We start from the raw sequence: 25,824 nt of genomic DNA on the forward strand, positions 1-25,824 counted from the left end.
AATACTTTTGGCCATGACTGTAGGTCTATGAGAGCCAGAATGGGGCCATAATGAGGGTCTCATAGACTTTGACTGAGAGCTTGTGACCATTACCACTAACTTCTGGTCAGTCAGAAATTGTGCTAACAAGATGGCCACGCGGTTTAGGAACAGCATCAGGAGGAATAACTGTAGACAGCTTTTGGTAAGTATAAAACTATGGGTAGAGAACTTAGATTAGTTGCATCATCCCAGCGATGAAATAAAAAAAATTCTCTCAAGTGGTGCTTTAAAAATGTTGCCATTTGCCTTCAATTGCATGTGTGCTGCATTCTCTATTTTTATATTTAAGACGATTTTTAGCCCCAAATACAGTGGCATATAAAAGTTTGGGCACCCCTGGTCAAAATTACTGTTATTGTGAACAGTTAAGTAAGTTGAAGATGAAGTGATCTCTAATAGGATTAAAGTTAAAGATGACACATTTCCTTTGTTTTTAGGCAAAAAGAATTGTGATTTTTTTTTTTACATTTTAAAAATTACAAAAAATTACAAAAAAGGAAATGGGCCGATGCGACATGGTTAGTACCTAGTAGCACCACCTTTTGCAAGTATCACAGTTTGTAAACGCTTTTTGTAGCCAGACATGAGCATTTAAATTCTTGTTTGAAGGATTTTCATTCATGCTTCCTTGGAAAATTCTTCCAGTTATGTGTGATTCCTAGGTTGTATTGCATGAACTGCTATTTTGAGGTCTAGCCATAGATTTTCAATGATGTTCAGATCAGGGAACTTTGAGGGCCATTGTAAAACCTTCAGTTTGCACCTTTGATGTACTGTATTGTGAATTTTGAAGTGTGTTTAGGATCATTATCCATTTGTAGACGCCATAATCTTTTCCACTTCACCTTTTTTACAGATGGTGTTATGTTTGCATCAGAATTTATTGAAATTTCATTAAATCCATTCTTCCCTCTACCTGTGAAATGTTCCTCATGCCATTGGCTGCAACACAACCTCAAAGCATGATTGATCCATCCCCCATGCTTAACCCCTCTGTGACCTTAGACGTACTATCCCGTCGAGGTGCCCTGGGCTTATCTGACCCTGGACGGGATAGTACGTCATAGCCGATCGGCCGCGCTCACGGGGGGAGCGCGGCCGATCGCGGCCGGGTGTCAGCTGCTTATCGCAGCTGACATCCGGCACTATGTGCCAGGAGCGGTCACGGACCGCCCCCGGCACATTAACCCCTGGCACACCGCGATCAAAGATGATCGCGATGTGCCGGCGGTGCAGGGAAGCACCGCGCAGGGAGGGGGCTCCCTGCGGGCTTCCCTGAGACCCCCGGAGCAACGCGATGTGATCGCGTTGCTGCGAGGGTCTCCTCACCTCCCTCCAGCCCCGGATCCAAGATGGCCGCGGATCCGGGTCCTGCAGGGAGGGAGGTGGCTTCACAGAGCCTGCTCAGAGCAGGCACTGTGAAGGCTGCAGCGCTGCATGTCAGATCAGTGATCTGACAGAGTGCTGTGCAAACTGTCAGATCACTGATCTGTGATGTCCCCCCCTGGGACAAAGTAAAAAAGTTAAAAAAAAATTTTCCAAATGTGTAAAAATAATAAAAAAAAATATTCCAAAATAATGAAAAAAAAAAAAAATATATTATTCCCATAAATACATTTCTTCATCTAAATAAAAAAAAAAAAACAATAAAAGTACACATATTTAGTATCGCCGCGTCCGTAACGACCCGACCTATAAAACTGTCCCACTAGTTAACCCCTTCAGTAAACACCGTAAGAAAAAAAAAAAACGAGGCAAAAAACAACGCTTTATTATCATACCGCCGAACAAAAAGTGGAATAACACGCGATCAAAAGGACAGATATAAATAACCATGGTACCGCTGAAAGCGTCATATTGTCCCGCAAAAAAAGAGCCGCCATACAGCATCATCAGCAAAAAAATAAAAAAGTTATAGTCCTGAGAATAAAGCGATGCAAAAATAATTATTTTTTCTGTAAAATAGTTTTTATCGTATAAAAGCGCCAAACCATAAAAAAATGATATAAATGAGGTATCGCTGTAATCGTACTGACCCGAAGAATAAAACTGATTTATCAATTTTACCAAACGCGGAACGGTATAAACGCCTCCCCCAATAGAAATTCATGAATAGCTGGCTTTTGGTCATTCTTCCTCACAAAAATCGGAATAAAAAGCGATCAAAAAATGTCACGTGCCCAAAAATGTTTTCAATAAAAACGTCAACTCGTCCCGCAAAAAACAAGACCTCACATGACTCTGTGGACCAAAATATGGAAAAATTATAGCTCTCAAAATGTGGTATTGCAAAAAATATTTTTTGCAATAAAAAGGGTCTTTCAGTGTGTGATGGCTGCCAATCATAAAAATCCGCTAAAAAACTCGCTATAAAAGTAAATCAAACCCCCCTTCATCACCCCCTTAGTTAGGGAAAAATAAAAAAAAATGTATTTATTTCCATTTTCCCATTAGGGCTAGGGTTAGGGCTAGGGTTAGGGCTAGGGCTAGGGTTAGGGCTAGGGTTAGGGCTAGGGTTAGGGCTAGGGTTAGGGCTAGGGCTAGGGTTAGGGCTAGGGTTAGGGCTAGGGTTAGGGCTAGGGTTAGGGTTGGGGCTACAGTTAGGGTTGGGGCTAAAGTTAGGGTTAGGGTTTAGATTACATTTACAGTTGGGAATAGGGTTGGGATTAGGGTTAGGGGTGTGTCAGGGTTAGAGGTGTGGTTAGGGTTACCGTTGGAATTAGGGTTAGGGGTGTGTTTAGATTAGGGTTTCAGTTATAATTGGGGGGTTTCCACTGTTTCGGCACATCAGGGGCTCTCCAAACACGACATGGCGTCCGATCTCAATTCCAGCCAATTCTGCGTTGAAAAAGTAAAACAGTGCTCCTTCCCTTCCGAGCTCTCCTGTGTGACCAAACAGGGGTTTACCCCAACATATGGGGTATCAGCGTACTCAGGACAAATTGGACAACAACTTTTGTGGACCAATTTCTCCTGTTACCCTTGGGAAAATACAAAACTGGGGGCTAAAAAATAATTTTTGTGGGAAAACAAAAAGATTTTTTATTTTCACGGCTCTGCGTTATAAACTGTAGTGAAACACTTGGGGGTTCAAAGTTCTCACAACACATCTAGATAAGTTCATTGAGGGGTCTAGTTTCCAATATGGGGTCACTTGTGGGGGGTTTCTACTATTTAGGTACATTAGGGGCTCTGCAAACGCAATGTGACGCCTGCAGACCAATCCATCTAAGTCTGCATTCCAAATGATGCTCCTTCCCTTCCGAGCCCTCCCATGCGCCCAAACGGTGGTTCCCCCCCACATATCGGGTATCAGCGTACTCAGGACAAATTGGACAACAACATTTAGGGTCCAATTTCTCCTGCTAACCTTGGAAAAATACAAAACTGGGGGCTAAAATATAATTTTTGTGGAAAAAAAAATATTTTTTATTTGCATGGCTCTGCGTTATAAACTGTAGTGAAATACTTGGGGGTTCAAAGCTCTCAACACATCAAGATGAGTTCCTTAGGGGGTCTACTTTCCAAAATGGTGTCACTTGTGGGGGGTTTCTACTGTTTAGGTACATTAGGGGCTCTGCAAACGCAATGTGACGCCTGCAGACCATTCCATCTAAGTCTGCATTCCAAATGGCGCTCCTTCCCTTCCGAACCCTCCCATGCGCCCAAACGGTGGTTCCCCCCCACATATGGGGTATCAGCGTACTCAGGACAAATTGGACAACAACTTTTGGGGTCCAATTTCTCCTGTTACCCTAGGGAAAATACAAAACTGGGGGCTAAAAAATAATTTTTGTGGGAAAAAAATTTTGTTTTATTTTTATGGCTCTGCATTATAAACTTCTGTGAAGCCCTTGGTGGGTCAAAGTGCTCACCACACATCCAGATAAGTTCCTTAGGGGGTCTACTTTCCAAAATGGTGTCACTTGTGGGGGGTTTCAATGTTTAGGCACATCAGTGGCTCTCCAAACGCAACATGGCGTCCCATCTCAATTCCTGTCAATTTTGCATTGAAAAGTCAAACGGCGCTCCTTCCCTTCCGAGCTCTCCCATGCGCCCAAACAGTGGTTTACTGCCACATATGGGGTATCAGCGTACTCGGGACAAATTGGACAACAACTTTTGAGGTCCAATTTCTTCTCTTACCATTTGAAAAATAAAAAATTGGGGGCAAAAATATAATTTTTGTGAAAAAATATGATTTTTTATTTTTACGGTTCTGCATTATAAACTTCTGTGAAGCACTTGGTGGGTCAAAGTGCTCACCACACATCCAGATAAGTTCCTTAGGGGGTCTACTTTCCAAAATGGTGTCACTTGTGGGGGGTTTCAATGTTTAGGCACATCAGTGGCTCTCCAAACGCAACATGGCGTCCCATCTCAATTCCTGTCAATTTTGCATTGAAAAGTCAAATAGCGCTCCTTCCCTTCCGAGCTCTCCCATGCGCCCAAACAGTGGTTTACTGCCACATATGGGGTATCAGCGTACTCAGGACAAATTGGACAACAACTTTTTGGGTCCAATTTCTCCTGTTACCCTTGGTAAAATAAAACAAATTGGAGCTGAAGTAAATTTTTTGTGTAAAAAAGTTAAATGTTCATTTTTATTTAAACATTCCAAAAATTCCTATTAAACACCTGAAGGGTTAATAAACTTCTTGAATGTGGTTTTGAGCACCTTGAGGGGTGCAGTTTTTAGAATGGTGTCACACTTGGGCATTTTCTATCATATAGACCCCTCAAAATGACTTCAAATGAGACTTGGTCCCTAAAAAAAAATGGTGTTGTAAAAATGAGAAATTGCTGGTCAACTTTTAACCCTTATAACTCCCTAACAAAAAAAAAAATTGGTTCCAAAATTATGCTGATGTAAAGGAGACATGTGGGAAATGTTACTTATTAAGTATTTTGTGTGACATATCTCTGTGATTTAATTGCATAAAAATTCAAAGTTTGAAAATTGCGAAATTTTCAAAATTTTCGCCAAATTTCCGTTTTTTTCACAAATAAACGCAGGTACTATCAAAGAAATTTTACCACTATCATGAAGTACAATATGTCACGAGAAAACAATGTCAGAATCACCAGGATCCGTTGAAGCGTTTCGGAGTTATAACCTCATAAAGGGACAGTGGTCAGAATTGTAAAAATTGGCCTGGTCATTGACGTGCAAACCACCCTTGGGGGTAAAGGGGTTAATGATTGTGAGATGTTCTTTTCATGAAATTTTGATCTTTTTTTTTGGCACACATACTTTTGATCATTGTGGCCAAAGAGTTCTATTTTAACCTCATCGGTCCACAGGACTTGTTTCATCAGGCTTGTATAGATGTTCTTTTGCATACTTCTGATGCTGCATTTTATGGGGAGGACGCAGGAGAGGTTTTCTTCTGATGACTCTTCCATTGAGGCCATATTTGTGCAGGTGTCTCTGAACAGTAGAACAACGTACCGTACCACAACTCCAGAGTCTGCTAAATCTTTCTGAAAGTCTTTTGCAGTCAAGTTAGGTGTTCTGATTTGCCCCTCTAACAATCCTATGAGTAGCTCACTGACATTTTGTTTGGTCTTCCAGACCTTATCTAGACCTACACTTTTCCTGTTAACTACCATTTAATTACATTTTGAACTGAGGAAAGGGCCACTTGAAAACGCTTTGCTATCTTCTTATAGCCTTCTCCTACTTTGTGGGCCTCCACCATTTTCAGAGTACTAGGCGGCTGCTTAGAACAACCCATGGCTGCTGTTTTTTGGCATAAGGTTAGAGGAGGCTGGGTTTTTATAAAACTGGAAAAATAGAATCACCTGGCATTTCCTAACGATGATAGTGACCATGCCATAACTCTAATGGACTAATTAAGATCTGAAATCTTGGTCATCTCAGTGGTGCAGTCTGTGCAGTCACACAAAGGCCCAGGACGTAGGGGAGTCCATGTCCACCAGAAAAAAAAGCAGGTGGATTTGTGCGTTATGATGAGCTATTGCACTGCAAAGGACCCCCCTATACTGTTCCTGCACATGGACCTTCTCCTGCCTGTGTCCACCTCTGCCACGGGAGCACCAACAGTGAAAACAAAGACGCTTTGTCTTGTGTCAGGAACTCATGTCTGAAGAATGAAAAGCTGGCTCCAGAGCTACTATAGTTATAAAAGGTATACTTTTAAGTCCACATGCACACATCTGTGTGTCACAGCCCACCCATGGGTTTCCAACCCAAACTCAACAGCCTCATAGGTATATGTGCAGCTGTCAAGTTCGAGCCAGGAGACACACAGCCAGATTATATATCATAGTTTGTACTCAGAGCCCGACACATTAATGTGTGAATCTGGCTTAAGGGTAACAGCCAGGAGCCCTTTAGACATGGGGGGCCTACCTGTACAATAAAAAAAACTAATAAGTATTAGATTACATGAGTAGGCTGGTGGTCTGCAACCAGCAAGACAAAGTGGTACACTGGTGAAGTATACGCCACAAAATGAAGAATGAGACGCTCCATAATAATCACGACATTCTTAAAAATGCAGCTGTTGGACATTAAGGCCCAGTTCACACTATCAGTATTTGGTCAGTATTTTACCTCAGTATAATAGAAACACGTCACCACTTCTGTATTTATCACCCACTCCTGGTTTTGGCTTACAAATACGGAAGTAAAAAACCTCACCAAATACTGAACTTGTGCACATAACCTAAGGCAGGGGTCCCCAACTCCAGTCCTCAAGGCCCACCAACATGTCATGTTTTCAGGATTTCCTTAGTCTTGCCCAGGTAATAATTGCATCACCTGTGCAATGCAAAGGAAATCCTGAAAACATGACCTGTTGGTGGGCCTTGAGGACTGGAGTTGGGGACCTCTGACCTAAGGGGTCCTCGAACTGTTCTTGTATGTTCTTCCATTCTCTTTTTTCTAATGAGATGTGTACTTTTTAATAGCTGAAACGCACAAGATTCTTTTTGATTATATGGCATCCATGGACTCAAAGAGGCTAGTGAACATAAATATACAGTAAGGGCGCTGATAAATAGAATTACATAAGGACGAGTGCTAAGGGGCTGTGCACATGTCGGATATTTTTCCTCAGACCATATCAGTCGAAGAACAGAAATCGCAGCATGCACAAGTTGCCTCCAATTATTGAATCACACTCGGCCATCCATTTTTATGGGTCCGTGGATAAAATTGGACTACACTCGAATGAAATCTAAGTGTGGTCCGATTTTCTCCACAATGGAAAAAATCGGATCACACTATGATCAATCTCTGATCAGTGTGATTAGCATAATCGGATCGATCGATTTTCTCGGATGAGAGAAAATCGGTTGTGTGGCCCTAGCCTGATAGTGAAGGTTACCAATGCCGTTGGACTGCATAAATGTATAAAACTATTAAAATGTCTTACAGCAAATATAAAAAAACTAAGCAAAAATTACCGTATGTTGTTCATCAGTGAAAACTGGAAATAAAAAAAGTACAGTTTTTTCCTTACTACTAAATACTGACACTGCATCCCCAAGCAAGGGGAGCAGGCCTAATATTATATTTAGGCCAAACATTATATGATGCTTCAGTGTAAGGAAAATTTATAATTTTATATTTATAGAACCAAATATTGTCATACATATCTGTGACAGCATCACCTCCTCATATCTATATATATAATTGTCTAAGGGTTTTTCTGTCTGTCTGTCCTGGAAATCCCGCGTCTCTGATTGGTCGAGGCCGCCAGGCCTCGACCAATCAGCGACGGGCACAGCATGGCGACGATGATGTCATAAAGGTTGCCTCGACCAATCCGCGACGGGCACAGTCTGCCGCGAATTCGCCTCGACCAATCAGCGACGGGCACAGTATCGACGTAGATGTCATAATGGTTGCCATGGCGACGATGATGTCATAAAGGTTGCCTCGACCAATCAGCACAGTCTGTCGCGAATTCTGGAATCATCATTGTCCATATACTACGGGGACATGCATATTCTAGAATACCCGATGCGTTAGAATCGGGCCACAATCTAGTTTTCATATAATTCTCTATCATCAATACCAATAAGCAAATAAAAACAAAATGATCGCCATTTTTTTATATATATAGATATATATATTTATATATACACAGCCGGTCATATATTTTCATAGACGCAGGAAAATGAGTTACAAACTTTTGATGTTACCGCACAAGACCTTCCAAGAGCAGCAAACAGACACGTACAAAATGCTAGAAAAGAAGGGTCTCCCCTGCACAAAGCATGCGCCCACAGAGCCCACAGGGAGGAGGGTCCCCACAGTGTCACCGGAGCTCCACAAGTCCTTGTACAGTCCTGAGGCTGCACAAATGTCACAGAATCCATAACATACCCCATGTTCCTCACAATCTGGTTCCTGGATTCTGTGGTGCAGAGGGAACCCCAGATTTGCGAGCAGTTCCAGGAGATGACTGGGACAAGCCGTGCTGCCACTGTTCCTAACCCAGTTTCCACCACCAACACAAAATCAGGCTGGAGGTGGCATCAGTTGGAGGTGACATAAAATGGGGTGCAACACATGCAGACAACAGATTTAAGGCCCTCCACTGAATCAGCACGGTGCCCAAGGGCAAGAATCATGCAAAATAGACCAAACAGGCAATTAATTGTGTGTATGTAAATAAAATAACATGAAAAAAGGAAATTCCCCCCAAAAATGGTGAAAAGAATAAAAGTTACTGAAAAGAGAAATCAAGATGTCTGGAAATAATAATCCAAAATGATTGAATTAAGCATATGGAAGAGAGATGTAATGCTTTCATGAGTAATGCCCTTTTGTTAGTCCATGATTCTCTGAAAGTTATACCATAATTCAGAATAAAGGAGAGACTGGAAAAGTGAGAGAGTGGCAGTTTGATTTTAAGTCAGGGTTGGTCCTCTTCATCTTCATCTAGTGACACCACACCAGAAGACACCACATCAGAGCCCTTCCTACGCAAAGCGAGCACACCAGACCCTCCACCCAGTGTAGGGAAAGAAATAAGCTCATCTTCACTTGGACTTAAACAGGACTCGGAGAAGGACATGGAATATGAAGAGTCCTCACATTCCAGATCTTGGAGACGATCATATGGACCTAGACCTGATTGTGGTTTTGTGAGTAAAGACTCTTCAACCATCAGAGTTGGAGATCCCAAAAGCAGCTGTTCCTCATCTAAGCTGCAGAGACTGGAACAAAGAGTTTGAGGAGACAGGGTGCGCGAGGAGTCACTGTCACAGCAACACACACGAGAAGACACCAAATCCTTCTGCACTGGGCTCAGAAAATCTACACAAATAGAAAAAGAAAAACGAATTACATTTAGGGCTTGCTCACACCACAGTATTAATCGAACAAGTGATGTCTGATTATTTATTGGATAGCACTTGTACCAATGATAGTCAATGAGGCAGTGCTGATGGATGTTTTTTTTTACTGTCAGAATCTGTCTGTGAAAGAACTGTAGAATAATGTGATTTCAGTCCAAAAATGGGTGGGTGCGAGAAAAAAAAAAAAAATTGGATGCCATTCAGAGTCACAGTACGCCATCCGATTTTTACAGATACATCACGATTCTGGATGAATAGGAAACTGTAAATGGTCCTGTAAAAAATTAATAGCTGCTGAATAAAAAACGGATTGCATATAGACAGCACAAGGATGACAAATGAGAGAAAAATTGTAATACTTTTCTGGATGAAAATAGTACTGATTTTTCATACTGTCATGTGACCCTAGCCCTAACAACGTTTAGGCATTCTAGATTAAAGATGATCTGACAACTGGACATTTTCCTTCACTGAAAACGCAACACACTTTTGAGGTGTAATGAAAAACATTTTTTACCCTTTTAAAGGGAATCTGTCACCAGGTTTTTGCCACCTAATTTGAGAGCAACATGAGACTCTGATTCCAGCGATGTGTCACTTACTGGGCTGCTTGCTGTAATTTTGATAAAATCTAATAAACCTGCTGCCATGTTGTCCTCAATATTTATAAGCTCTTAATAACCCCACCCCCCAATAGATTGGCAGCTTTCTGTTTATACACAGTGTAAACAGGAAGCAGCGAATCAGTGGTGTGGGCGGGGATATAAAGAGCTCAGCAACCAGAGAAATGGGAGATCTGCAGCAGATAAAATAGTGATTTTATCAAAACTGCAGCAAGCAGCCTAGTAAGCGACCCAGTGATGGATTTAGAATTTTTTACCAGGACATGCCCATTTGACCAAGACCATCGATAGGATTCTCCTGGAAATGCCAATCAGTGAGTGAAGTGTGACACATTTCTCTAGTTGCATTTCAACCTCCAGTAGAAGTGGCTACTTTTAAGGCCCCCATACACATTAGATAAATGTTGGCAGAAACTCCCAATATCGACAGGTTCGGCTGATGGCCTAATGTTACACAAGTCTAACTTTGGACTGCTGAACATATTGATCTCACTGAGATAAGTCTCTGGCCGACATGTCAGTTGGAGGCTTTCCAGAGCAAAGTACTGCAGTGCGCAGGTGCCGGGCCTCTCTGCCCTTTCCCGGTGCCTGCGCACTGCAGTACTTTGCTCTGCCCTCAACAGGGCAAACAAAGTACGCCTGCGCTGGAGCCGCAGCGTGAAGACCAGAAGAGGACGTCATCTGATGAAGATGGGAGGCGAGGGACCTGGACCAACAGCGGGAATGCCCCTGGGTGAGTATAATCCAACATCTTTTTCTCATCTTTTAGGATACATCGGGGGCTTATCTACAGCATTACAGAGTGCTGTAGATAAGCCCCTGATGCCGGTGGGCTTAGCTCACCCGCGATTTTGGGGGTGACAGGTTCCCTTTAAGCCACATTTCTTTCCACTAAGCAATTCCCTTGAAAAGTAAATTCCAAAAAATGACTAAGGTCTCATTCACACATTCAAGTTTCAATTGTACGTGAAAAAACGGTAGCTATGTCATCAGTGTTGTGCATTAGTGTGTCCATTTTTACCATCTGTGTGTCATCAGTGTTTTTCACGGATGGATAAATAAATTACAAAGTATCTTGTATCCTCTGCAATACTAAACACGGACAGCAAACAGATGTGTTTTTCACTGACCCATAGGCCACGTTCCCACATTCAGTATTTGGTCAGTATTTGAAAGCCAAAACCTGGAGAGGGAGTAAAATAAATAAGTGGTGATGTGTTTCTATTCTACTTTTGTTCACTCAGTGACTTTTTCTCACGGTGATGAGGTCACCACAGTTCAGCCCGGCTGGCAACGCAGCCTCAGTGACCTGCGGTAACCTTGATGAGGTCACTGCAGCTCACTGATGTGGCGCTCGCAGCAGCTCATTCATCAATGGTTCTCAGCCTAGACGGTCGCATCTTGACACTGTCCAGGTTAAAAAACATGGATTTCTGTGTGGGACAGAATGTTGGACACGTGAGGGATATTGTGTTATTTTTATTTTTGCTTTATAACAGGAGATGTCGGCTTCAATGGAATGGATGTTACGTGAGTATAACGGTGTTTGTCATTTTTAAATAAAAATGTGAAAGTATGTTTTGTTTTGATTTCAAATAAAGGACTTTAGGCCATGTTCACACAGTGCGTTTTTTACCGCGGAACCGCGGCGGTTTTGCCGCTGCGGTTCCGCAGCTGTTTTCCATGCAGGGTACAGTACACTGTACCCTATGGAAAACAGGACACACTGTGCACATGGTCCGGAAATTGTTAAAAAAAAGACGCGCTGAATAGCTCCCGGAAAAAAGAAGGAGCATGTCAATTCTTTTTCCGGAGCCGCAGCGGTTCTGCACCCATAGACCTCCATTGTGAGGTCCAAACCGCAGTAAAACCCGCAGATCAAAAATATATCTGCGGGTTTTACTGCGATTTGATGTGCAGAACCGCTGCAGCAGGAAGTGCGGGGAGCGGGCGGAAGTGCGTGGGCGGAGTGTGGCTGCCCCCCCCGTGTTCCGATCCCGCCCCCCCGTGCTCCGATGCCCCCCCCAGTGCTCCGATGCCCCCCCCCAGTGCTCCGATGCCCCCCCCGTGCCCTAATCTCCCCCCCTTATACTCACCCGGCGTCCCGGTGTCCGTCCGGCCGTCTTCTCCCTGGGCGCCGCCATCTTGCAAAATGGCGGGCGCATGCGCAGTGCGCCCGCCGAATCTGCCGGCCGGCAGATTCGTTCCAAAGTGCATTTTGATCACTGAGATATAACCTATCTCAGTGATCAAAATAAAAAAATAGTAAATGACACCCCCCCCCCTTTGTCACCCCCATAGGTAGGGACAATAAAAAAAATAAAGAATTTTTTTTTTTTTTTTTTCACTAAGGTTAGAATAGGGGTAGGGGTAGGGTTAGGGGTAGGGTTAGGGTTAGGGGTAGGGTTAGGGGTAGGGTTAGGGTTAGGGTTAGGGGTAGGGTTAGGGTTAGGGTTAGGGGTAGGGTTAGGGGTAGGGTTAGGGGTAGGGGTAGGGTTAGGGTATTTTCAGCCATTTTAACCCTAAAAAAATTCCTAGAAAACACACAGACTCTGGCTAGAAAACTGCATCAAAAAAACGCATCAAAAAACGCATCAAAAAACGCATCAAAAACGGACCAAAAAAGGACCAAAAAAAGGACCTGCGTTTTCTGCCAAGAGCTGCAGTTTTTTAAAAAACAGTCAGGAAAAAAAAAGGATGGAAATCCTGAACGTGTGAACATACCCTTATTCTGGCTGTGTGTTTATTTACAATACAACTATAGGATTAGTAATGGATAGGTGTCTTATAGATGCCTCTCCATTACTAAGCCGTGGGCTTGATGTCACCAGACAATACAAAGGTGACATAAACCCCACAAATATGAACTCCACTTGCCACCGCTACAGGGCAAGAGGGAAGAGTCGGGCAAAGCGTCATCAATGGTGTATCTAATTGATGTGCCTTTTCTAGGTGGCTGCGGGCTGCTATGCGGGCTGCTATTTTTAGGCTAGGGTGGAGGGTCAATATCCATAGCCTCTTACAAGCCTGAATACCAGCCCCCAGCTATCTGTTTTAACAATGCTGGTTGTAAAAAATGGGGGGACATTGTATGTGAATAAATATTAAATTATTTATTTAAATAATTTTAAAAAAACAGAGTGGGGACCCCTCTCGTCTTGATAACCAGCCTTGCTAAAGCTGACAGCTGAGGGTTACAGCCCGCAGTTGTCAGTTTTGCCTTGCTGGTTATCAAAAATACAGGGAAACTTATTTATTTATAGCGCAAGTGGTGGGTGATGAATACTTCCATCAGCTGCCACCTGCTCTCACTGTTATCAGTTGAATATAACTCAACATTCTCCCCTGCTCATGCTGATCACCGGCAGAGCAAGGGAAAAATGATGAGAGCGGTCTTCAGCACCCGGCGCTGGGGAACAGTGCTAACTGTAACGCGCTGCTTCACACAAATCTCCGGTACTGGTTTTTCTGGTACCGGAAATATAAGGACGTGTGAAAAAGGCCTAACTTGAAGGAGTTGGAGAAGTTTTGCTATGAGGATTTGGTAAAAATCTCAGTGCAAAAATGTGGAAAGCTCAGAGAGACTTATCCAAAGCAACTTGCAGCTGTAATTGCAGCAAAAGGAGGCTCTACAAAGTACTGACTTTAGAGGGGTGAATAGTTATGTGTACTGAAGTTTTCCATTATTTTGTCCTATTTGTTGTTTGCTTCATAATAAAAAGAAAACAAATGTTCACAGTTATAGGCATGTTCTTTACATGAACTGATGCAAACCCTCAACAAAAAAACACTGAAGCTCCAGGTTGTGAGGTAGCAAAACATGAAAAATGCCAAAGGGTGAATACTTTTCCAAGTCACTGTATGCTTAAATGCAGAAACAGTGAAAAATTAAGCACACCCTACCACAGGAATTAATAAGAAAAGTAGCAGCCAGGTGCTGTCAATCAATGAATTCATTGTTCAACAATTAATTTGATCTTGATGGTGCAATGGATGCTTAGTTACCTTTATATCATTATATATGTTTGTTATTTAATACATAATTAATTCTACTTTTGTTCTCACTTTTCTTTTGCTGGAGACCTTTAGCTCTATTGATCTTTATTGATTAGGAGTTTTCTTGAACTGTACCAATGAAAATTTATAAAAAGTCACAATTTGAACAATAAAATGTGGCATTGTTTGACACATTGCATTGAAGTTTGACACATTGGTCTCAGGCTCTTATACCACATTGCAAAGTCTACTACCAAGCTAAAGTGTGGCATTTGATAAGTATGGAGTGGTGAAGTTTAAGTGAGTACGTGTATGAAAAAATATGCTACAAATTTCACCATTTTTGGTCAAAGTGATTCATTGTATATGAAGAAAAAAAAATAGTTTCCTAATCAACTAAGTAAGGAACTGCCAAAAGGAAACTTAGTCATAACTTGTCAATCAGCATTGAGATTTGTAATTAGTAGCCCAGTACCTCTGATCTACTTCATACATAGCCTCTTTCAACCAAATAATTCTGAAAAGAATTTTGTTTAGGATCTCCATTATTCCTAATATGTGCACATAAAAGCCCAGACTGACCTGCAGGCTGAGAATGTTCCATAGAAGGAGGCAGATCCTCATCATAGGAATCATCTGTGGAATCTTCACCATCAACTGATGACCACGCTCGGAGTTTGGCTTCTGCTATAGCAAACTGCTCAGCTACTCCTGGTAGTTTTTGGAAAAATAGAGGAATAATAATAATAATAATAATAATAGTAATAAGAAGGAAGAAGGAAGAGGAAGAAGGGAAACCAGAAGAGCAAAGAGAACAAGCATAGGACAGTATAGACAGCAGCGGAACATGGTTCAAAAAGACAGTATCAAGACAGCAGAATTCAAACGCAAAGCATGAAGGAGCAGAAGGAAAATTGCATGGCCGAAAGTGTAAAAAAAGGGACATAAAATTAATGTTGTATTCAGGCCGTAAAAAAAGAAGAAAGGATATTGAGAGAGTGAAAGAAGAATGAGATAAGAGCAGCAAAAGGGAAGAAAATTTAGGAGCGGGAAAAGGCAACACAAAAAACAATGGCAAGCCAGGAAAGAAAGCACAGGGATGGAAAGGAGAGTGAGTGAGTAATCCTTCATACAGTATTCTATTAATTGCTGTAGAATCTCTCTCACCTGCAGCAAACCTTGCCTCCTGTTCTCCCTCACTTAGATGTGAGTAAGAGTTAAAGTGAGTCTCCAGAGCGGCAGGATTGTCACTGGGTTTGCTCCAGCCCTTCCACTCAATTAGATGCGCCACACGTCCCTGAGCCATGGCGGTAGGCTTGGTCACATGATCCTTCACCACCTGTGAGATTCCTGGTACATGGAGAAAAGGTACAGGTGTCTCAGTGTAATAATAGGAGTATATATCCCAATGATTGTTTACCGCCATTTATACTCATGTGTACTTACATCTATGTAATTGGGTGCCCTTCCATGTACCTATCTAATTCAGCCAAAACATGTGAATTACCCTGGCAACAGTTACACTACCTCTACTATTACATGTTTAGGCTTTCATGGTCTTGGTAAAGACCCACCAGATCTAGTAGCTACATATTGGGAGTTAAAACTTTTTGGAATTTGTCTTCAGCAACCAAAATCAACAGGAGGAGAGCTTAACTAAATTAAATGGAGAAGAATTCTGGCAAATTTATCAATACGGAGCTATTCCTCATGCAGTACAACCTAAGACTAGATAATCTAAAAATGAGACAGATTTGCAATAGTCATTCATGCCATTGGATAAATATGAAGTATTTTAAGCCTGTCTAGCATAAGTTTACACCACCTTTTAGTTGGGTTACTCTGCTCCAGAAATGTGTGCCACCATACTAATGTCGGTTTTTTGTGCATGGTGTTACACTTTATGCCACAACCCTGTTCTGAGAAGTCATACCCATTTTAGCTAGGTAAAGCCCCCTTAACAGACAATGTGATAAAAAAAAGTCTAAAAACACATCATGAATTTGGTGCAAGTCAAAAAAAGACAAAGTTTTGTGAAAATTGCAGCAGAATTCTGGTGCCTGACTCCTACAAAGCTGTGTAATGAAAAAAAATATATCTTAAAGTTGCAATCAAGGGCAGGGAATGCTGGTGATATGGGAATGCAGGGGATTCAAGTTTCTTGTTCTGGAATCCATGAAAAACTGGGGTTTCTGGGGGTATGCTTCCTGGTACATAGTCTACTGGATCTGGTAAGAGAGTAAATTTCCACTAAGTACAGCAGAATTTTGCACAGACTTCTAATATTTTGTGCTAGAAAGTTTATTTTAAAAACTTCCAAAAGTCCCCACCATCCAACATTCGGATATATCCCTACTGATATAAAAATATGCAGCTTGCGGAACTCACGACTTATGGCTTAACGCTCAAACAGCTAACCTTCACTTCCAGATTAGGGCAATTAATCTTTGATGTATGAAGATGTCTGCAGAATGAACAAATGCATTTTCTAGGCAGACAGAGATTCCAAAACATACAATGTCAACTATTTTTGTATTTTTGTTAGATACACAATTCATTGACCAGTTCAGCGAATGCCTCTCTATATAAAGTATTGTGCTTTCTCATATATATTATATACACTTGTAAATGTGTTCTACCTGTACTGTGAATGTCACAGCTTTGTTGTAATCTTACCGCAATGTTATAACTTTCAAAAGCAAAAATAAAAAACATTAAAAAAAGGATTCTGGCGCATTTAACTTGATAAATCTGCTCCCTCGGTGTAGATGCCTTGCACCACAATTATTAATAGTTTTTGGTACTTTTTTGTCCCTTATGAGTCAAAACTATGTAAACATTTTGGAACAAAATTATTGGCCCAAAAAGTCAACCAATAGGTGGTGTAAAGATGGGAGAAACTGATCATCAGACATGATCCACTACGATAAATTTGGCCATTTTAATACAGTTTAGTCTAAGTTTATGTAGGCTATAAATTAGATGGGATAAGTAAATCTATGCCACTGATTTTCTATTTTTCATTCCCTCCCAGGTACATAACTAACATAGTAATCCAAGACTGAGATCAAGTTTGGTAATGAGGGAGTTGTGTCAATAAACTGACTTTTCTGCAGTTATGTTCCAAGCTCTTCAGCTCACAATGTCTGATCACTGACTGGACACAAAATATAACCACTTCAAAGGAAACTAAGTATTTCACCCTAAGAAATGACATTTGATTTAGTCTTTTTCTCCATTGTACTTAAATAGCATAATGAAGAACAATCTGAAGGGGAGAAAAAGCAAAAAAATAAAGTCAGGAAACTGTGGGAGTAAGACCATACAGTCAAGGAACTGGGCCAATTGTCCAACTATTGAATCATGCCCTTAGCAAAAATCAAACATTGAAAAATGGGGTAAGACATGCATCATTATACATAAAAAATAACAAAAATCACAGACCTGCAAGAAAATAAACTGTTAATGAACTCACCGTGCAGAGAGGAGCGAGCAAGGGCTGTGATTTCGTGAATAGTGAGGGCTCGTCGAGACTTGGGTAACATTTCACCAGTGTCTTCAACATGTAACTATCACAAAAGAAACATGTTATATAGTAACTGACATCCAGCTTGTATCCTGCCCTAAACAAGAGACAATACGACTATCCAGCTGCTTAACACAAAAGTCCTACACAACCAGGCACTAATAGTGATGTGCGCAGCATTGCGGTCATTGCTTACAGGTAGTGCATGACTTTCCAGGTTCACTGCCATAGCGATATAATAGAGTGAATGGGTAACACTAGGGCATTCGTGATGCAACAGAAGAGAATTGTTATTTCTCCACTTCGCCCAGTCACAAGGGCAGAGATTCCTGAAGTCTGTGCACTTCTACATGGAAAAACACAGCATCCAAGTTCTGCCATGTGACACATCCTTAACAAATGCAGCTTTTAAAAAATAAAAAGCGCTTACAGCTGAAAGGCGGACACTTTGTTCAGGCTGCGAGCATTGTTTCTAGGGAAGTCATAATAAAGTGCATAAGACTACAGTCTCTATTCATTAGTGCTCGATTATGTGTCACATTTAAAGTGCAAAAAAACAATACAGCAATCAATCTGTTGCCTCGTAAGCAAAGCAAGCAAGAGCATAACGGCATTTCGTCAGCTTATCTGAAATTCTGGGAAATAAAAAAGTTTCATGTTCTAAAACTATTTTAGGGTAAAAATGTTATTTTCCACATATACTGTAGAATAAAGAATATATCAGTAACAAAGGTCTAATTTAGAAATGTAATGCACAACAGTGTCTACACAGGTCGGTTTATAACGTAGCAGATGTGGCAGCACTTCTCATTCTGCGCAGGTGGATGAATGAAGGATGATCGAATATAAGACACTTTAGCTTGTCCATAATGGTGCTGAAACCAACTGCTCAAACATATCTTTAAAGGGGTATTTACATCTCAAACGTTTATGTCATATCCAACGGGACCTCCATCTATCCCCGATAATTTGTTAGCGTTATATAAAAATAAAGATTATTATTATTATTATTATTATTATAGTCAATGAAGAAGTGGTTGGAATTCCTATTAATGTGTATGGGAATTTCAGCCAGATCTCCACCAACAGCCGTACACAAGAGGGCCTGGTCTCGAGATACATGAGAGTCTCATTGCCGGAACACACATCTACTATACATTTGTGGACTATACATTCTGTGTATAGGCTATAAAAGTATGAGATGGGAAGCCCCCAGATATAGGTCTTGAAAATAAAAGACCATTTTAGAATTCCAATTAAACCACAGTGGAAAGTACAAAAGTAGAATGTAATAGATGCACAGCTAATAAACTAATATTGCAGGGGAAAGAGTCTATTCCTGAGTACTAGTGTCTATGTTCAATGACCATCTAATGTGTATTAAGGAGTTGCAAATGTTCCCCTATAACAGATTCTAGAGAAAGAACAATGAGGTTACCATCCGAGGGAAGCAAACCGATCTTTTCCTATGGTGTAATCCTACTTACATTCTAGTTTCTTCCACTTTTATTATTTTCATCCTTTGATTCTTAGTAATGGATCAGTTAAAAACAGATGAAGTCTGAAGTACTGTAGTCTGTCTCCTACTCATTTTATACAAATGCCCACAGACTTTCATGACAGACAAAACGGATGAGAATAGGACTCACACTGAGGACCCACTCTGAGTGTCATGACATGGATCTGTTTTTAACACTATTGGTTATCTTACTAAAAACACAATTATTTTCAACTTATTACAACAGCCTCTGTCTATCCACAACATATAGGATGTGCACATGTACCGTATGCTATTGACACTAATGAGCCGAAAGGAGTGCTGCTACCTAACTTAGAGTGTCTGTGAGGGTGCAGTCAGATTGCTGTATAATTCGGAACGAGATCGGAACGCAGTGCATATGTTGGTAGATGGCTCTCCTGACCCGAGCGTGAACGCTTCATTTATTTCTATGCAGCAGATCCTCAGGCTCCTTATCACAAGACTGGCTTTATTTGTAAAACACGTTGTCTTCATCAGACAACTTTAACCCCTTTACCCCCAAGGGTGGTTTGCACGTTAATGACCAGGCCAATTTTTACAATTCTGACCACTGTCCCTTTATGAGGTTATAACTCCGAAACGCTTCAACGGATCCTGGTGATTCTGACATTGTTTTCTCGTGACATATTGTACTTCATGATAGTGGTAAAATTTCTTTGATAGTACCTGCGTTTATTTGTGAAAAAAACGGAAATTTGGCGAAAATTTTGAAAATTTCGCAATTTTCAAACTTTGAATTTTTATGCAATTAAATCACAGAGATATGTCACACAAAATACTTAATAAGTAACATTTCCCACATGTCTCCTTTACATCAGCATAATTTTGGAACCAATTTTTTTTTTTGTTAGGGAGTTATAAGGGTTAAAAGTTGACCAGCAATTTCTCATTTTTACAAAACCATTTTTTTTTAGGGACCACGTCTCATTTGAAGTCATTTTGAGGGGTCTATATGATAGAAAATGCCCAAGTGTGACACCATTCTAAAAACTGCACCCCTCAAGGTGCTCAAAACCACATTCAAGAAGTTTATTAACCCTTCAGGTGTTTAATAGGAATTTTTGGAATGTTTAAATAAAAATGAACATTTAACTTTTTTACACAAAAAATTTACTTCAGCTCCAATTTGTTTTATTTTACCAAGGGTAACAGGAGAAATTGGACCCAAAAAGTTGTTGTCCAATTTGTCCTGAGTACGCTGATACCCCATATGTGGCAGTAAACCACTGTTTGGGCGCATGGGAGAGCTCGGAAGGGAAGGAGCGCTATTTGACTTTTCAATGCAAAATTGACAGGAATTGAGATGGGACGCCATGTTGCGTTTGGAGAGCCACTGATGTGCCTAAACATTGAAACCCCCCACAAGTGACACCATTTTGGCAAGTAGACCCCCTAAGGAACTTATCTGGATGTGTGGTGAGCACTTTGACCCACCAAGTGCTTCACAGAAGTTTATAATGCAGAACCGTAAAAATAAAAAATCATATTTTTTCACAAAAATTATATTTTTGCCCCCAATTTTTTATTTTTCCAAGGGTAAGAGAAGAAATTGGACCTCAAAAGTTGTTGTCCAATTTGTCCTGAGTACGCTGATACCCCATATGTGGCAGTAAACCACTGTTTGGGCGCATGGGAGAGCTCGGAAGGGAAGGAGCGCAGTTTGACTTTTCAATGCAAAATTGACAGGAATTGAGATGGGACGCCATGTTGCGTTTGGAGAGCCACTGATGTGCCTAAACATTGAAACCCCCCACAAGTGACACCATTTTGGAAAGTAGACCCCCTAAGGAACTTATCTGGATGTGTGGTGAGCACTTTGACCCACCAAGGGCTTCACAGAAGTTTATAATGCAGAGCCATAAAAATAAAACAAAATTTTTTTCCCACAAAAATTATTTTTTAGCCCCCAGTTTTGTATTTTCCCTAGGGTAACAGGAGAAATTGGACCCCAAAAGTTGTTGTCCAATTTGTCCTGAGTACGCTGATACCCCATATGTGGGGGGGAACCACCGTTTGGGCGCATGGGAGGGTTCGGAAGGGAAGGAGCGCCATTTGGAATGCAGACTTAGATGGAATGGTCTGCAGGCGTCACATTGCGTTTGCAGAGCCCCTAATGTACCTAAACAGTAGAAACCCCCCACAAGTGACACCATTTTGGAAAGTAGACCCCCTAAGGAACTCATCTTGATGTGTTGTGAGAGCTTTGAACCCCCAAGTATTTCACTACAGTTTATAACGCAGAGCCATGCAAATAAAAAATATTTTTTTTTCCACAAAAATTATATTTTAGCCCCCAGTTTAGTATTTTTCCAAGGTTAGCAGGAGAAATTGGACCCTAAATGTTGTTGTCCAATTTGTCCTGAGTACGCTGATACCCGATATGTGGGGGGGAACCACCGTTTGGGCGCATGGGAGGGCTCGGAAGGGAAGGAGCATCATTTGGAATGCAGACTTAGATGGATTGGTCTGCAGGCGTCACATTGCGTTTGCAGAGCCCCTAATGTACCTAAATAGTAGAAACCCCCCACAAGTGACCCCATATTGGAAACTAGACCCCTCAATGAACTTATCTAGATGTGTTGTGAGAACTTTGAACCCCCAAGTGTTTCACTACAGTTTATAACGCAGAGCCGTGAAAATAAAAAATCTTTTTGTTTTCCCACAAAAATTATTTTTTAGCCCCCAGTTTTGTATTTTCCCAAGGGTAACAGGAGAAATTGGTCCACAAAAGTTGTTGTCCAATTTGTCCTGAGTACGCTGATACCCCATATGTTGGGGTAAACCCCTGTTTGGGCACACAGGAGAGCTCGGAAGGGAAGGAGCACTGTTTTACTTTTTCAACGCAGAATTGGCTGGAATTGAGATCGGACGCCATGTCGTGTTTGGAGAGCCCCTGATGTGCCGAAACAGTGGAAACCCCCCAATTATAACTGAAACCCTAATCTAAACACACCCCTAACCCTAATTCCAACGGTAACCCTAACCACACCTCTAACCCTGACACACCCCTAACCCTAATCCCAACCCTATTCCCAACTGTAAATGTAATCTAAACCCTAACCCTAACTTTAGCCCCAACCCTAACCCTAACCCTAGCCCTAACCCTAGCCCTAACCCTAACCCTAGCCCTAACCCTAGCCCTAACCCTAACCCTAGCCCTAACCCTAGCCCTAGCCCTAACCCTAACCCTAGCCCTAGCCCTAACCCTAGCCCTAACCCTAGCCCTAACCCTAGCCCTAACCCTAGCCCTAATGGGAAAATGGAAATAAATACATTTTTTTTTATTTTTCCCTAACTAAGGGGGTGATGAAGGGGGGTTTGATTTACTTTTATAGCGAGTTTTTTAGCGGATACTTATGATTGGCAGCCGTCACACACTGAAAGACCCTTTTTATTGCAAAAAATATTTTTTGCAATACCACATTTTGAGAGCTATAATTTTTCCATATTTTGGTCCACAGAGTCATGTGAGGTCTTGTTTTTTGCGGGACGAGTTGACGTTTTTATTGAAAACATTTTTGGGCACGTGACTTTTTTTATCGCTTTTTATTCCGATTTTTGTGAGGAAGAATGACCAAAAGCCAGCTATTCATGAATTTCTATTGGGGGAGGCGTTTATACCGTTCCGCGTTTGGTAAAATTGATAAATCAGTTTTATTCTTCGGGTCAGTACGATTACAGCGATACCTCATTTATATCTTTTTTTATGGTTTGGTGCTTTTATACGATAAAAACTATTTTACAGAAAAAATAATTATTTTTGCATCGCTTTATTCTCAGGACTATAACTTTTTATTTTTTTGCTGATGATGCTGTATGGCGGCTCTTTTTTTGCGGGACAATATGACGCTTTCAGCGGTACCATGGTTATTTATATCTGTCCTTTTGATCGCGTGTTATTCCACTTTTTGTTCGGCGGTATGATAATAAAGCGTTGTTTTTTGCCTCGTTTTTTTTTTTTTTTTCTTACGGTGTTTACTGAAGGGGTTAACTAGTGGGACAGTTTTATAGGTCGGGTCGTTACGGACGCGGCGATACTAAATATGTGTACTTTTATTGGTTTTTTTTTTTTTTTTAGATGAAGAAATGTATTTATGGGAATAATATATTTTTTTTTTTTTCATTATTTTGGAATATTTTTTTTAATTTTTTTTACACATTTGGAAAATTTTTTTTTTACTTTTTTACTTTGTCCCAGGGGGGGACATCACAGATCAGTGATCTGACAGTTTGCACAGCACTCTGTCAGATCACTGATCTGACATGCAGCGCTGCAGCCTTCACAGTGCCTGCTCTAAGCAGGCTCTGTGAAGCCACCTCCCTCCCTGCAGGACCCGGATCCGCGGCCATCTTGGATCCGGGGCTCGAGCAGGGAGGGAGGTGAGGAGACCCTCGCAGCAACGCGATCACATCGCGTTGCTGCGGGGGGCTCAGGGAAGCCCGCAGGGAGCCCCCTCCCTGCGCGGTGCTTCCCTGCACCGCCGGCACATCGCGATCATCTTTGATCGCGGTGTGCCAGGGGTTAATGTGCCGGGGGCGGTCCATGACCGCTCCTGGCACATAGTGCCGGATGTCAGCTGCGATAAGCAGCTGACACCCGGCCGCGATCGGCCGCGCTCCCCCCGTGAGCGCGGCCGATCGGCTATGACGTACTATCCCGTCCAGGGTCAGATAAGCCCAGGGCACCTCGACGGGATAGTACGTCTAAGGTCACAGAGGGGTTAAGAGTTTTCAGTTGATCTTATAAAAATATAGTTTGTGTCAAAAGTCATTGCTATAGACTACTGCTTGATATGGGCTCAGACAGACTGACAGGTGCATCCATCAGGCAGGAGCATCCATCAGACAGGTATATACATCCGACAGGTGCATCCGTCAGACAGGTGCATCCATCAGACAGGTGCATCCATCAGACAGGTGCATCCATCAGACAGGTGCATCCATCAGACAGGGGTATCCATCAGATGCATCAATCAGACAGGTATATCCATCAGACAGGTGTATCCATCAGACAGGTGTATCCATCAGACAGGTGCATCCATCAGACAGGTGCATCCATCAGACAGGTGCATCCATCAGACAGGTGCATCCATCAGACAGGTGCATCCATCAGACAGGTGCATCCATCAGACAGGTATATCCATCAGACAGGTGTATCCATCAGACAGGTGTATCCATCAGACAGGTGTATCCATCAGACAGGTGCATCCATCAGACATGAGCATCCATCAGACATGAGCATCCATCAGACAGATATACAGTGCCTACAAGTAGTATTCAACCTTCTGCAGATTTAGCACGTTTACACATTTGGAATTAACTTGGCATTGTGACATTTGGACTGTAGATCAGCCTGGAAGTGTGAAATGCACTGCAGCAAAAAATAATGTTATTTCTTTGTTTATTTTTTTTTTTAAATTGTGAAAAGTCTTTTCAGAGGGTCATTTATTATTCAACCCCTCAACCCACCAGAATTCTGTTTGGTTCCCCTAAAGTATTAAGAAGTAGTTCAGGCACAAAGAACAATGAGCTTCACATGTTTGGATTAATTATCTCTTTTTCCAGCCTTTTCTGACTATTTAAGACCCTCCCCAAACTTGTGAACAGCACTCATACATGGTCAACATGGGAAAGACAAAGGAGCATTCCAAGGCCATCAGAGACAAGATCGTGGAGGGTCACAAGGCTGGCAAGGGGTACAAAACCCTTTCCAAGGAGTTGGGCCTACCTGTCTCCACTGTTGGGAGCATCATCCGGAAGTGGAAGGCTTATGGAACTACTGTTAGCCTTCCACGGCCTGGACAGCCTTTGAAAGTTTCCTCCCGTGCCGAGGCCAGGCTTGTCCGAAGAGTCAAGGCTAACCCAAGGACAACAAGGAAGGAGTTCCGGGAAGATCTCATGGCAGTGGGGACATTGGTTTCAGTCAATACCATAAGTAACGTACTCCACCGCAATGGTCTCCGTTCCAGACGAGCCCGTAAGGTTCATTTACTTTCAAAGCGTCATGTCAAGGCTCGTCTACAGTTTGCTCATGATCACTTGGAGGACTCTGAGACTGACTGGTTCAAGGTTCTCTGGTCTGATGAGACCAAGATCGAGATCTTTGGTGCCAACCACACACGTGACGTTTGGAGACTGGATGGCACTGCATACGACCCCAAGAATACCATCACTACAGTCAAGCATGGTGGTGGCAGCATCATGCTGTGGGGCTGTTTCTCAGTCAAGGGGCCTGGCCATCTGGTCCGCATCCATGGGAAGATGGATAGCACGGCCTACCTGGAGATTTTGGGCAAGAACCTCCGCTCCTCCATCAAGGATCTTAAGATGGGTCGTCATTTCATCTTCCAACAAGACAACGACCCAAAGCACACAGCCAAGAAAACCAAGGCCTGGTTCAAGAGGCAAACAATTAAGGTGTTGCAGTGGCCTAGTCAGTCTCCTGACCTTAACCCAATTGAAAACTTGTGGAAGGAGCTCAAGATTAAAGTCCACATGAGACACCCAAAGAACCTAGATAACTTGGAGAAGATCTGCATGGATGAGTGGGCCAAGATAACTCCAGAGACCTGTGCCGGCCTGATCAGGTCTTATAAAAGACGATTATTAGCTGTAATTGCAAACAAAGGTTATTCCACAAAATATTAAACCTAGGGGTTGAATAATAATTGACCCACACTTTTATGTTTAAAATTTATAAAAATTTAACTGAGCAACAAAACTGTTTGGTTTGTAAGATTTATGCATCTGTTAATAAATCC

At 41.9% G+C, this 25,824-nt stretch overlaps 1 protein-coding gene across 6 annotated transcripts in view; it reads right to left on the bottom strand.

The window, feature by feature from the left end:
* Window positions 1-8,108: 8,108 nt before the first annotated feature.
* The window catches only part of FAM131A (family with sequence similarity 131 member A), a 94,057-nt gene continuing 76,341 nt past the window's right edge, over window positions 8,109-25,824 (bottom strand). For 5 of the 6 annotated variants that reach the window (XM_069726939.1, XM_069726940.1, XM_069726944.1 and 2 more), the window contains 4 exons: window positions 17,473-17,566; window positions 15,165-15,347; window positions 14,580-14,708; window positions 8,109-9,337 (listed from right to left, as the gene is read on the bottom strand). In XM_069726939.1, coding sequence (XP_069583040.1) covers window positions 8,934-9,337; window positions 14,580-14,708; window positions 15,165-15,347; window positions 17,473-17,566 — 810 coding nt within the window. In that variant the 3' untranslated portion in view covers window positions 8,109-8,933. Of the gene's footprint in view, window positions 9,338-14,579; window positions 14,709-15,164; window positions 15,348-17,472; window positions 17,567-17,719; window positions 17,850-25,824 lie in introns of those variants that run through there. The other variant, XM_069726945.1, reaches the window with a different exon arrangement.

The sequence above is a fragment of the Ranitomeya imitator genome, chromosome 5 (genome assembly GCF_032444005.1).
Source record: "Ranitomeya imitator isolate aRanImi1 chromosome 5, aRanImi1.pri, whole genome shotgun sequence".
Classification (NCBI taxonomy): Eukaryota; Metazoa; Chordata; class Amphibia; order Anura; family Dendrobatidae; genus Ranitomeya; species Ranitomeya imitator.